Source organism: Rhinopithecus bieti, unplaced genomic scaffold (assembly GCF_001698545.2).
Source record: "Rhinopithecus bieti isolate Rb0 unplaced genomic scaffold, ASM169854v2 scaffold_71387, whole genome shotgun sequence".
Classification (NCBI taxonomy): Eukaryota; Metazoa; Chordata; class Mammalia; order Primates; family Cercopithecidae; genus Rhinopithecus; species Rhinopithecus bieti.
Window position 1 is genome coordinate 491,389 of NW_016826726.1, and position 11,922 is coordinate 503,310.

The 11,922-nt window shown below is 50.6% G+C and overlaps 1 protein-coding gene and 1 long non-coding RNA gene across 3 annotated transcripts in view; one reads left to right on the forward strand and one right to left on the reverse strand.

Annotated features, from left to right (window-relative positions):
• Positions 1 to 8,144, forward strand: part of DLGAP4 (DLG associated protein 4) — a 174,404-nt gene extending 166,260 nt beyond the window's left edge. The window contains exons 11-13 of one of the 2 annotated variants that reach the window (XR_001883682.1): positions 4,080 to 4,171; positions 5,396 to 5,551; positions 6,355 to 6,642. Coding sequence is in view for 1 of the 2 variants with exons in the window: in XM_017863514.1 (XP_017719003.1) it covers positions 4,080 to 4,171; positions 5,396 to 5,551; positions 6,355 to 6,573 (467 nt within the window). In the remaining variant the exon portion in view is untranslated. Of the gene's footprint in view, positions 1 to 4,079; positions 4,172 to 5,395; positions 5,552 to 6,354 lie in introns of both variants that reach the window. The other variant, XM_017863514.1, reaches the window with a different exon arrangement.
• The window catches only part of LOC108523053 (uncharacterized), a 78,351-nt gene that overhangs the window by 17,897 nt on the left and 48,532 nt on the right, over positions 1 to 11,922 (reverse strand). The window lies entirely within an intron of this gene.

Consider the following 11,922-nt stretch of genomic DNA (forward strand, 5'->3'; position numbering starts at 1 on the left):
TTTTTTTTTTTTTTTTTTTTTTTGAGAGGGAGTTTTGTGCTTTGTTGCCCAGGCTGGAGCACGGTGGCACGATCTTGGCTCACTGCAACCTCTGCTTCCCAGGTTCAAGCAATTCTGCCTCAGCCTCCCAAGTAGCTGGGATTACAGGTGACTACCACCACACTCGGCTAGTATTTGTATTTTTAGCAGAGATGAGATTTCACCATGTTGGCCAGGCTGGTCTCAAACTCCGGACCTGAGATGACCTGCCCACCTCGGCCTCCCAAAGTGCTGGGATTCTACATTCATTCTTGAATGATACTTTCTCTAATGTAGAAATGTAAATTATACCTTTATCTGAATACTTGAAATATATTGTTTTACTGTTTTCATCCATTATGGTTGAGAGTTTGCTGTTAAACTCATTCCTTTGGCAGCAATTTTTCCTTGCCCTTTATTTTTTAAAATAAAAATTAATATGTAGGCCAGGCTCTGTGGCTCACACCTGTAATTCCAGTCCTTTTGGAGGCCAAGGCAGGAGGATCACTTGAGCCCAGGAGTTTGAGACAGACCTGGCTAACATAGTGAGATTTCATTCCTATAGGAAATACAAAAAGATTAGGCCAGGCACTCGTGTGGCTCACACCTGTAATCCCATGACTTTGGGAGGCCGAGGCAGGCAGATCACCTGAGGTCAGGAGTTTGAGACCAGCCTGGTCAACATGGTGAAATGCCATCTCTACTAAAAATATAAAAATTAGCTGGAAGTGGTGGCACATGCCAGTAATCCCAGCTACTCAGGAGGCTGAGGCAGGAGAATCATTTGAACCTGGGAGGCAGAGGTTGCGTGAGCCAAGATGTTGCCACTGCACTCTAGCCTGGGCGACAGAGTAAGACTCCGTCTCAAAAAGCAAAAAAAAAAAAAAGCTGGGTCTGATGGCATGTGCATCTATAGTCCCAGTTACTTGGGAGCCCAGGAGGTTGAGGCTGCAGTGAGCTATGATGGCGCCACTGCACTCCAGCCTGGACAACAGAGCAAGAGATTTTCTCAAATAAAAAATTTAAAAAGTTAATATGTGCATTATAGGAAACTGAGAAACACAAGAAGAACAAAGTCATCCACAATCACAGCTGTTTACAGTTTGACATGTTGTTCTAGGTGATCCATGATTTCTCACCTAGAAGATGATCCCTCTGATTTTTCCCATCTCTCTGTCCCCTTTTAGAACTCTGATAGATGCATGTTCTTTCTCTTCCATGTCTCTGAATCTCTTTTAGTAGTTTGTCTTTTAAATACTTAGTCCCTACTTCTGTTTGTAAAAAGATAAGGTACCCAGGTACAGTCTTACATAATAATTTTTTAGGAAAGACTCCCTTTTATTCCCACACTTTAAGCCAGGCACAGGTCTCCACTGTCTACCCTGGGGGGCTCATTTTATTCCCCCCAGCTTAACTATTTGTTTAAAATAAATGTTTTGTTCTGTTCATGGGGCAGCTGAAGCACTTTGTACCTGGAGCCTTTCAGCCCTCCTCTCCCTGTAGGGCTCTGCTACTCAGGACAAGTCCTCAGCAGGGTTGAACCTCTGTGTGACCTCCAGTGTGGCCTTGTTTCTGTGATGGCCTGATTTTCCTCCTGCTCTAGTTCCAGAGCCCCTGTTTTATCTCCTTCCATTGTCTTACTGTCTCTGCTTTGAATTATTTTACATATTCATGGATAAATGTTACCATTTTCATCTATTCCCTGGCAGCAATTTCTGGTAAGTATTCATGTGCCATTTGCTGTTCCTGTAATATCTTTAACTCCTGTGTCAGTTCCCTTTTAATTAGTAATTTCTTAATGAGGCGAATTCTTCCTTGATGAGCTCTTGTAAGTAGATCATTGTGAGATGGGGGCCAGGACTGTGTCCCAGGCCAGCAGGAATCATATGTGGGAATAGGGTGGGAATGGGTGCCTGGGAGAGTTCTATCAGGCTTTTCTTCTCCACAGGCAACTACAGGGCTGCTCACAATGCAGGGCCTCCCCAACCCTGTCATTCTCCTTGTTGCTGGCTAGGTTCAGGAAAGCTCTTGCTGCAGTCCACACTCTTTGTTTTTTATTTTTGAGACAGGGTCTTGCTCTGTCATCCAGGCTGGAGGAATGCAGTGGTACCATCATAGCTCACTGCAGCCTTGAAACCCTGGGTTCAAGCAATCATAGAGACAGGGTTTCACTTTGTTGCCCAGGCTGTCTTGAACTCCTGGGCTCAAGTGATCCTCCCGCCTCAAGCCTCCTAAAGTACTAGGATTATAGGTGTGAGCCACCATGCCCAAGCCTCCTTTTTTAATTTCAAGTAAGTAATTTTAATTTCAAATAAAATTTGGGTGTCCTACTTTTTGATTTTTGAGATGGATTCTTACTCTGCCACCCAAGCTGGAGTGTAGTGGGCGTGATCTTGGCTTGCTGCAACCTCCGCCTCCCAGGTTCAGATTCTCCTGTCTCGGCCTCCTGACTAGCTGGGATTACAGGCATGGGCCACCACACCCACCAATTTTTGTATTTTTAGTAGAGACAGGGTTTTACCATGTTGGCCAGGCTGGTCTCGAACCCCTGATCTTGTGATCCACCCACCTCAGCCTCCCTCTTGTTTACTTTGTTTGCTTTTCAGTGATTTCTAAGGGGGTTGGGGATGGGTAGCATTGTCTTTATGCCAGCACCTTTTTTGTGTGTGGTGGGGGGTGGGGGCAAGGTCTCACTTTGTCACTCAGGCTGGAGTACAATGCTGTCATCACAGCTCACTGCAGCCTCAACCTACCTGGTTCCAGTGATCCTCCCAAGTAGCTGGGGCTACAGGCACATGCTACCATGTCTGGCTAATTTTTGTATTTTCTGTAGAGATGGGCTTTTACCATGTGGCCTAGGCCTCAAAGTGCCCAGCTGTGCCAGTACTTTATGATTTTTTGAGGCAGGGGGCCTCACTCTGTCACCCAGGCTGGAGTACAGTGGCATGGTCCAAGCTCACCACAGCCTCTGCCTCCCAGGTGGCTGGGACCACAGATGCGCCCCAGCGCGCCCAGCTAATTTTTTCTATTTTTGTTGGGGACCTCCTGCCTCCCTAAGTACTGGGATTACAGGTATGAGCCACTATGCCTGGCTGATGCCAGCACTTTAAAACTGGAAGTCACAATACAAGATCAACCTTGTATTCCTGGGTTAAATACTTCTCAATTAGGATGTTTATTTTTTACAATTCTTCTGATAGATCCTATTTGTTTATACTTTAAGACTCCTACATTTATGTTAGTGAAAGTGGTCCATTCTTGGCATGTCCTATCTGCTGTCAGAGTTCCTAAAACAAGTTGCATCATTTTCCATGTTTATTTAATCTCTGGAACAGAATATAAAAAAAAGGGATTTCCTGTTCCTTGAAAGTTTTTAATACCTCAGCTGTAAAACTTAGACCTAGTTCCTTTTCTGAGAAGAGTTCTGCTTCAGTTTCTTAAAAATATTTGAGTCTAATCAAATTTTTTATTTTTTAATTTTTTATTTTTTTTAAAGACTGAGTCTCGCTGTCACCCAGGCTGGAGTGCAGTGGCACGATCTCGGCTCACTGTAACCTCCGCCCCCTGGGTTCAAATGATTCTCCTGCCTCAGCCTCCTGAGTAGCTGGGACTACAGGCACCTGCCATTATGCCTGGCTAATTTTTGTGTATTCGTAGAGATGGGGTTCCATCATGCTGCCCAGGCTGGTCTTTAACTCCCGACCTCAGGTGATCCGCCTCAGTCTCCCAAAGTGCTGGGATTACAAGCGTGAGCCACTGAACCCGGCCTCTATTTCTTCTTAAGACCTTCTTATGTTTTTCTGGAAAATGTTTTACATTTTATACTCAGTTTTCATATTTGTTGCCATAAAATATCCTCAGGAAATGGGATGGGGTTCACTTTATATTGTTTGTGTTTTTCTCAATGAGAATGGACTAATGTGTAGGTAAAATGAAGACCACCACCATCATGAAATAATGAGTTCTACCTTAAGGGAGTGCAGGGGGAGATCAAAAGCATGATGCCGTCCCTACAAACGCTGTGCTGTGCTAAATCAGTCTTCCCACCCTCTGCTTCTCAGTCTTAGGAAAAGTCCTCAGTGCGGTGGGCAGTGCCCAGCTACTGATGTCCCAGAAATTCCAGCAGTTCCGGGGCCTCTGTGAGCAAAACTTGGTGAGTGTGATTCTTCTTCCTCCACAGCAGGGCTTCCAGCCTTTGGCTGCCCACTACACTCCGCCAGCCCCGCGAAGCCTGTGTGCCCTCCTCTGTAACACAAATAGTGCGGCTTCCTCGGGGTTGGAAGGACAGTGGCAATGTGTGTCAGTGTCTAGCACAAGAAAGGGGGCGAGAGCGGCCCTATCGGATCTCTTCTACCTTTCCATGTTGAAACAGCCACACGGATGATAGTCAATTAGCACTGGTTTATTTATCTAAAATATATTCTGTATCGGCCAGTCGTGGGGCTCACGCCTATAATCCCAGCACTTGGGAGGCTGAGGCAGGCAGATCACCTGAGGTCAGGAGTTCAAGAGCAGCCTGACCAACATGGAGAAACCCCATCTCTACTAAAATACAAAATTAGCCGGGCGTGGTGGTACATGCCTATAATCCCAGCTACTCGGGAGGCTGAGGCAGAAGAATCGCTTGAACCCGGGAGGCGGAGGTTGTGGTGAGCTGAGATTGTGCCATTGCACTCCAACCTGGGCAACAAGAGTGAAACTCCGTCTCAAAAATTGTATCTATATACACATATATATGTATATTTTTTCTGTATCTAAGAAGACATTCAAGGTAAAAACTAAAGAAATACCACTGCTGGGATTGGTGGCTTGGCTTTCTCCCTCCCTCTTACCTGTTAGGAGGGCTGGCCCTGCTGGGGTCAAAAGCAGAGTCCTTAGCTGTTCTGCCTGTGGGAATCTGTGTGCTCCCAGCGGGACGCAGTGGAGAGTGTTTGTCTCCAAGACCTACGGAGACCTGGGGGTTGCATTGTCATGGAACAGAGTGACACTAGGGAGACAACACGGATTCTGTGATCTTCCTCACCTGGGAGTGAATGGGGCAATCGGTGTTACACCATGGCCAAAAACTTGTATTTCTTCCCTGCAAAACAACTGTCTGCCTGGCATACATTAGGGACAGGAGTGCTTTCCTCACCACAGCCCTACAGGCTGTCCCCAAGGATCTCCACCACTAAGGCTGGTGCTGACCAGAACTGGATTAGATTGATTCATACAGATACTGACCCGGACACTAGGCCTCAAGAGCCCCCTCGGGTGCTGGTGGGGCCAGAGGAAACATGCTTCAGCAGGGCGCGGTGGGGGAGAGCGGAGACGGGGTTCGGGGGAGCAGGACAAGTCTCTGCTGAGCCCGCCCCACTGATCCCCATCTGGCCCACAGAACCCTGATGCCAACCCACGCCCTACAGCCCAGGACCTGGCAGGGTTCTGGGACCTGCTACAGCTGTCCATCGAGGACATCAGCATGAAGTTCGATGAACTCTACCACCTCAAGGCCAACAGCTGGCAGCTGGTGGAGACCCCCGAGAAGAGGAAGGTGAGCATGGAGCAGTGCGGAGGGGAAGTCCAGGGACAAATTCCTGGTCGGCAATAACGCTGCCCACATCGGTCAGTGCTGCTTGGCTCCCTTCTCCGTGTGTCGTCTTTGAGCTGGGGGCTCACGTCCATCACCGCGTGGGGTTCATGCTTGGCACTTGTCTAGCATGCTGCTTGCTCCGTATAGTTGAGGCTGCCCCTGAAGCATGTGTCCTGCCCTGCATGTCCAGAAAAGGGGGTCCTGGGAGAGGCACGCCCACAGCCTCAATCACGTTATAACAGGAGGCAGCAAAATGGTCCCTTCTCCTGGGGCCCTGCTGCCAGGAGTCCTGGGGTCTGGAGCCAGTTCTGTGACCTCGTGGTAGCCAGCCTCTTCCCTGAGGCCTCCTTCTGCAAACCAGCAGAACCAGTGACCCCTATTGAACCATGGCCCTGTCTACTCCCCTAGAATAGCCTGTAAAATGGGACCCGAAGCCCTAAATTTAAGTCTGTGACTGTCCTCGGGCTAGCTCCTGCCTGAGTCTCAAGCTCTTGGTGGTTCAACATGAGGGTGGACGTGGGGATCTGCCCATCCTGCTGCTTGAGCACCTTCGGAGTCTAGGCTTGCTTTCCGTTCCTGTGCCTTGTGCTCTTCCCACTGTCATCGCTTCTCGTGGCTTCCTGATTCCAAGTGTGTGTTGCTTGTGCCCGATGCGGGGAAGCTGGGGTGGAGACTCCAGCTGCCAGCATATGGTGGGGGTAGCGCCACACAAAACGTGGCACCTTTATTTTATTTTTGTTCCCTCCTCACTGTCTTCACTAAAGGAAGAGAAGAAACCACCCCCTCCGGTCCCGAAGAAGCCAGCCAAATCCAAGCCGGCAGTGAGCCGTGACAAGGCCTCAGACGCCAGCGACAAGCAGCGCCAGGAGGCCCGCAAAAGACTCCTGGCGGCGAAGCGGGCAGCTTCCGTGCGGCAGAACTCAGCCACCGAGAGCGCGGACAGCATCGAGATTTATGTCCCGGAGGCCCAGACCAGGCTCTGAGACCGTGCAGGAGGAAAGAAATGATTTTAAATCATTAAAACCACAAAAACTAAGTGTGAATGGAACAGAGTTTTCTCAGCCTTTGCTATGGTTATTCTGTCTAGAGACCCTGAGCCAACTTTCAAATTGACGCATACAAGGGCTCACATTTGGCTTTTTTGGGTCCCTCCCAGCTTTAGGTTATGAAAATTTTACTCACAAAAAAAATCAACAAAATCACGAAACTAGGAAACTTTTTTTTCCTCTTACTGGCCGTGGTGGACAAGATAGATGGACGTCGGCAACTCCCGGCTCAGCCTCCAGACTGCGGTCTTTTACTCCTTCTATCTGATGAGAACTCACACTAGCTTGTTTACAAGATGACGACAGTCCAAGGGCAGCCTTGGGCACCTGCCATGTTCCCTCCTCCTTTCCCCGGCTACCCCCCGCTCTGACCTTGGATTTTCATTCTTACGTTTTCTCTTTTCCCTTCAGAGCTCACACAGTGGTCACCACTGTGGCAAGCAGCTTTCTGGGTCTCAGCCCTCTCTGCGGTTTGAGGGCCCAGAGGACAGAGAGATGGACACGCGTCCCCTCCCTCCCCGCCAAGTGCTCACACACAACCTCACGCGCACACACACGCAGATGGAGGCGCCTCACTGGGAGGTGCCCCGCCAGCCCTGGGCAGTGTCAGGCAGGACTCACCACTGAGCAGATGAGGGAGGTTTTAGTCTTGGAGGGGAAATGAGACGAAGCCACAGTTATCACACTCCAGACTCCCGCCTTTTATTCTCTCCAGCCCCTTCTTCCTTCAGCAAAATCTAGGACTCAGAGTGGCTTCCAAGGGGCTGTCTGTCCTCAGCCGCGCCTGTGTCTGGTGCCCGAGGGGCGGGCGGCGGTGTCTGTATGTATGTGTACATATGCACATAGACCTTAGAGTGTATATTTAACAAACGCCCATCTGCTCACCCATGCCCACCCAGCGCCGCCGCCGCTGGCTCTCGGGGCACCTGGCAGGAGGCGGGTGTGTGAATAGCATATATTTTTACATGTACTATATCTAGGTGTGTGTACAAGTGTGTGTAAAAATACATACCTTGTGTGTAAGCAGCCCTCTTTTATTTTGGTCTCCACCCCTCCCCCCTACTCCCAAGGGCCCATCTGCCCAGCCTCTGAGTTTTCTATTTTTTTTTTTTTTTACCCCAATTATCCTTCTCTCTCTCCTGCCCCCAATCCCACTCCCAGGGTGTCACGAGCCCTGAGCTGCAATGGCCTGGGCCTGCAGGGCGGGGTGGGGGAGGGCAGGGGCTCAGCCCCGAAGCCAGCTCAGTACCCGAGGGGCTGCTCTACACTGTGTATGCGCCTCTCTGGCATCCGAGACATCCTCTTGGCTGGCGCTTGCTGCAGGGGGGACTCCCCCAGGTGAACCAAGGGCCTGCTCCAGGGCCCTTTTCCAGCTTGGCCGCCGTCTGTGACCTTGGGCAAGTCACTTGACCTCTGTGTGCCTCAACTTCCTCCTCTGTAAAACGGGGACAGTCCCTGCCCCTCCCTACCTCACAGGCATGTTGTGAGAATAAATGAGGTAACGTGTACCAAGGGCTTGTGGCATTATTGCAGGGGGATGAACAGAGTGGGCCCAGGAAACTGAGCCAGACCCCTCCCAAAAGGCAGCTCTGTGGAGACAGCCTGATGCGAGTGCCAGCCAGGATGCCAGCTGTCACATGCCAGCTCTGTGATATGGGGCAGGAAGATGTGGCTGACAGTACCCTCTCCCGAAAATGAGTGTGCACTTACCAGCTTCCTGTTTGAAATAAACGCTTGAAAGATGCTATCACAGGAGCGAGGATAGGCTGATAAAGACCACCCTAGGCCGGGCGCGGTGGCTCAAGCCTGTAATCCCAGCACTTTGGGAGGCCGAGACGGGCGGATCACGAAGTCAGGAGATCGAGACCATCCTGGCTAACACGGTGAAACCCCGTCTCTACTAAAAAATACAAAAAACTAGCCGGGTGAGGTGGCAGGCGCCTGTAGGAGGCTGAGGCAGGACGTAAACCTGGGAGGCGGAGCTTGCAGTGAGCTGAGATCCGGCCACTGCACTCCAGCCTGGGCGACAGAGCGAAGACTCTGTCTCAAAAAAAAAAAAAAAAAAAAAAAACCACCCTAGAGGACGGTTTACACTCCCCACAGATCCACAGTCTGCACATTCTCCAGGGCAGGGTACTCAGTATCCCCCTGCCTTGCAGCTGCTTCCATTCTGTCGGGTGCAAGCCCTGAGTGCATCTCCAGAACACTTCTACAGGCCCAGTGCTGGGGCAGAGCTCACTCTGGTGAGGGAGACATACTGAACGTGACAGACAAAGTCAAGTCAATGACAGGTGGTGAAAAACAAGACGCAGCAGAATGAGGCTGCAGGACTCCGCAGCGCAACCGCCAAACCCAGCCTGGGCAGGAGTGTTCTGGTAGAGACTGGAAGGATGAGTGGGTAGCCAGCTTTGGGGGAGTTTAGGGGAGGGAACAGCACGCAGTCCACACAGAAGCCGGAGGTGCCGAGCCCTGGTGGTAGGAACATGCCTTTTTTTTTTCTTTTTTTTTTTTTTTTTTTTGGAGACAGTCTTTGTCACCCAGGCTGGAGCACAGTGGCACGATCTTGGCTCACTGCAACCCCCGCCTCCTGGGTTTCCTGGGTTCAAGCAATTCTGCCTCAGCCTCCCGAGTAGCTGGGATTACAGGCGCCTGCCATCATGCCTGGCTAATTTTTGTATTTTTAGTAGAGATGGGGTTTCACCCTGTTGGCCAGGCTGGTCTTGAACTCCTGACCTCAGGATCGGCCCCCATCGGCCTCCCAAAGTGCTGGGATTACAGGTGTGAGCCACCGCACCCGGCCGGAACATGCCTTTTAGGAAGTTCTCTGGCCAAGCTCTGGAGTCACAGATTCCTGTCTCCTCCCTTGGCCCAACACAGCCAAGAAGCTCGTGACCTCAGGCCCAGTGGATGCACAGTCCCTGCCTTCCCAGCAGCTTTGTTCAGGCTGCCCGGCCCTCCCCAGAGAGGTCCCTGGGAGCCCATCCCAACTATGGCCAGACCCCAATACACCTGTGAGTGGTGACGGAGCATCTGGTGACCACAGGTGGCTCCTTCCCAGACCTACCCCTACCCTGAGACCCAGCTGGGAGTGACTTGAAGGGTAAGTGAAGAGGTTTCCGGTTGCATCAGGCATTGAAGCAGAAGCTCAGGGGTGCAGCCAGCAGCCGGCTCTCCTGGATGGGCCATGGGGACTGGGGATGGACCCTAAGCCTTTCAGAGCCTGCTTCTCCTGTGGCAGGAGAAGGGACTTGAGGGTTAGATTAGGGTCTCAGGAGGGATCCTGCACTCTATTAAGCACAAGATGGGGTAGGGGTGTCTGATGTACAGAATCTGGACCCCCCCGCCCAGCCTTCCTGGCACAGCAGTGGAGAAGATGCCCCCTCCATTGAACGAACAGTATAATAATGAACACATATCCGGCGGCCAGAGTCACCGATTACCGATATTTCGCTCATATGGGCATTATCCCTCTCGGATACATACACATCGTTTTCCCCGCGAGCCATCTGAGAGTCAGTGGCATACACTGATACTTCACTGCAAAACACATCACGCAACTCCCAGGCACAAGGACGTTCCTGCACAACCACACCACCATCACCACCCTCAAACTTAAGAAAGGAATGTTCCAGGGAGCCCCTCCTTTACCCAGGAGAGCACCCAGTGCACATATTAATACGGCCTAAAGCACAGTCCATACGCCAGGTGCCCTCACAACCTTGTCCCTTACACCTTTTCCCTTTTATCCATCCAGGATCCCATTAAGGATCAGTCACTGCTTTCAGTTACCATGTCTGTCTGGTTTTTTTTTTCTTTTTTTAGACAGGGTCTCACTCTGCCGCCCAGGCCGAAGTGCAATGAATGGTGTGATCATGGCTCACTGCAGCCTCAACCAACTGGGCTCAATCAATCCTTCTGCCTCAGCTTCCCAAGTAGCAGGGACCACAGGTACATGCCACCATGCCCAGCTAATTTTAAAATGTTTTGTAGAGATGGAGTCTCAGTTTGCTGCCCAGGCTGGTCTCAAACTCCTGGGCTCAAGTGATTCTCCCGCCTTGGCCTCCCAAAGTGCTAGGATCACAGGTGTGAGCCAACGTGCCAGGCCACCATGTCCTTCTAGTCCTTCTAGTCTCTTTACAAATCAAAATTTCCCTACTTTGTTGGTTTTGTTTTTCGAGATGTTGATGGTGTTTTATTTATTTATTTTTTTCATGGGTTTTTTTGGTTTATTTTGTTTGTTTTGTGACAGAGTCTCGCTGCGACACCCAGGCTGGAGTGTAGTGGCGTGATCTTGGCTCACAGCAACCTCTACCTCCTGGGTTCAAGTGATTATCCTGCCTCTGCCTCCCAAGTAGCTGGGATTACAGGCATGAGCCACCTCGCCTGGCTAATTTTTGTATTTTTAGTAGAGACGGGGTTTCACCATATTAGCCAGGCTGGTTTCAAACTCCTGACCTCACGTGCTCCGCCTGCCTCGGCCTACCAAAGTGCTGGGATTATAGGCATGAGCCACTGCGCCAGGCTGAAATGTTGGTGTTTTTGAAGTATCCAAGCACACTCTATAGAATGGTGCACCATCTGGGTTTATGTTTTCTCATGGCCAGATTCAGATTAAATAGTTTTCACAAAAATATGACTTAGATGATGTCCCATGTCCTTGTACCTTGTTCCATTAGGGACGCATTTGTCACTTCAGGGAAAGGCTGACGGCAACTTCCCAGAGACGCTGGGAATGAGTCCTCAGCTTCTGTGTTTCCAAAGCCTAGTCCTTGAGGAAACAGGGGACCAGGACAGGGACAGACAGGAAGCGCCCTCCTAAAGGCTGCAGGATATGACCACAGAGGTGGCAGAGGGGACAGGAGACTGTCAGCCACCTGTGGGTCCCTGAGAACCCTATAAGGGAAACCCAGGTTTCCCTTATAGAACCCCAAGCTCCCCAGGGTTGCCTGTTTCCATAGTCAGCACAGAGAAGACTCAGCTAACACCGGGAACAGCACTGGGCGCCCAGACCTTATAGACAGGACAGTAGGACAAAGCTACTGTCACCAGGAGCCTGATGGCCAAGTACCATGCTGAGCCTGCATGGGCAAATGCTGTGGAGGACAGACCCACTGAGATGAGATTTCTAGCACCAGCAGTGGAATGGGCTTTACAACAGAAATTCTAACAGTCTCCTGCCCATCTGAATCTGTGGCTGATCTAAAAGCTGGTGTGGTCTCTACTGCCGCCCCTGGCCCTACCATATGGTGGCCACGGGAATTTTTTTTTTTTTTTTTTTTTTTTTTT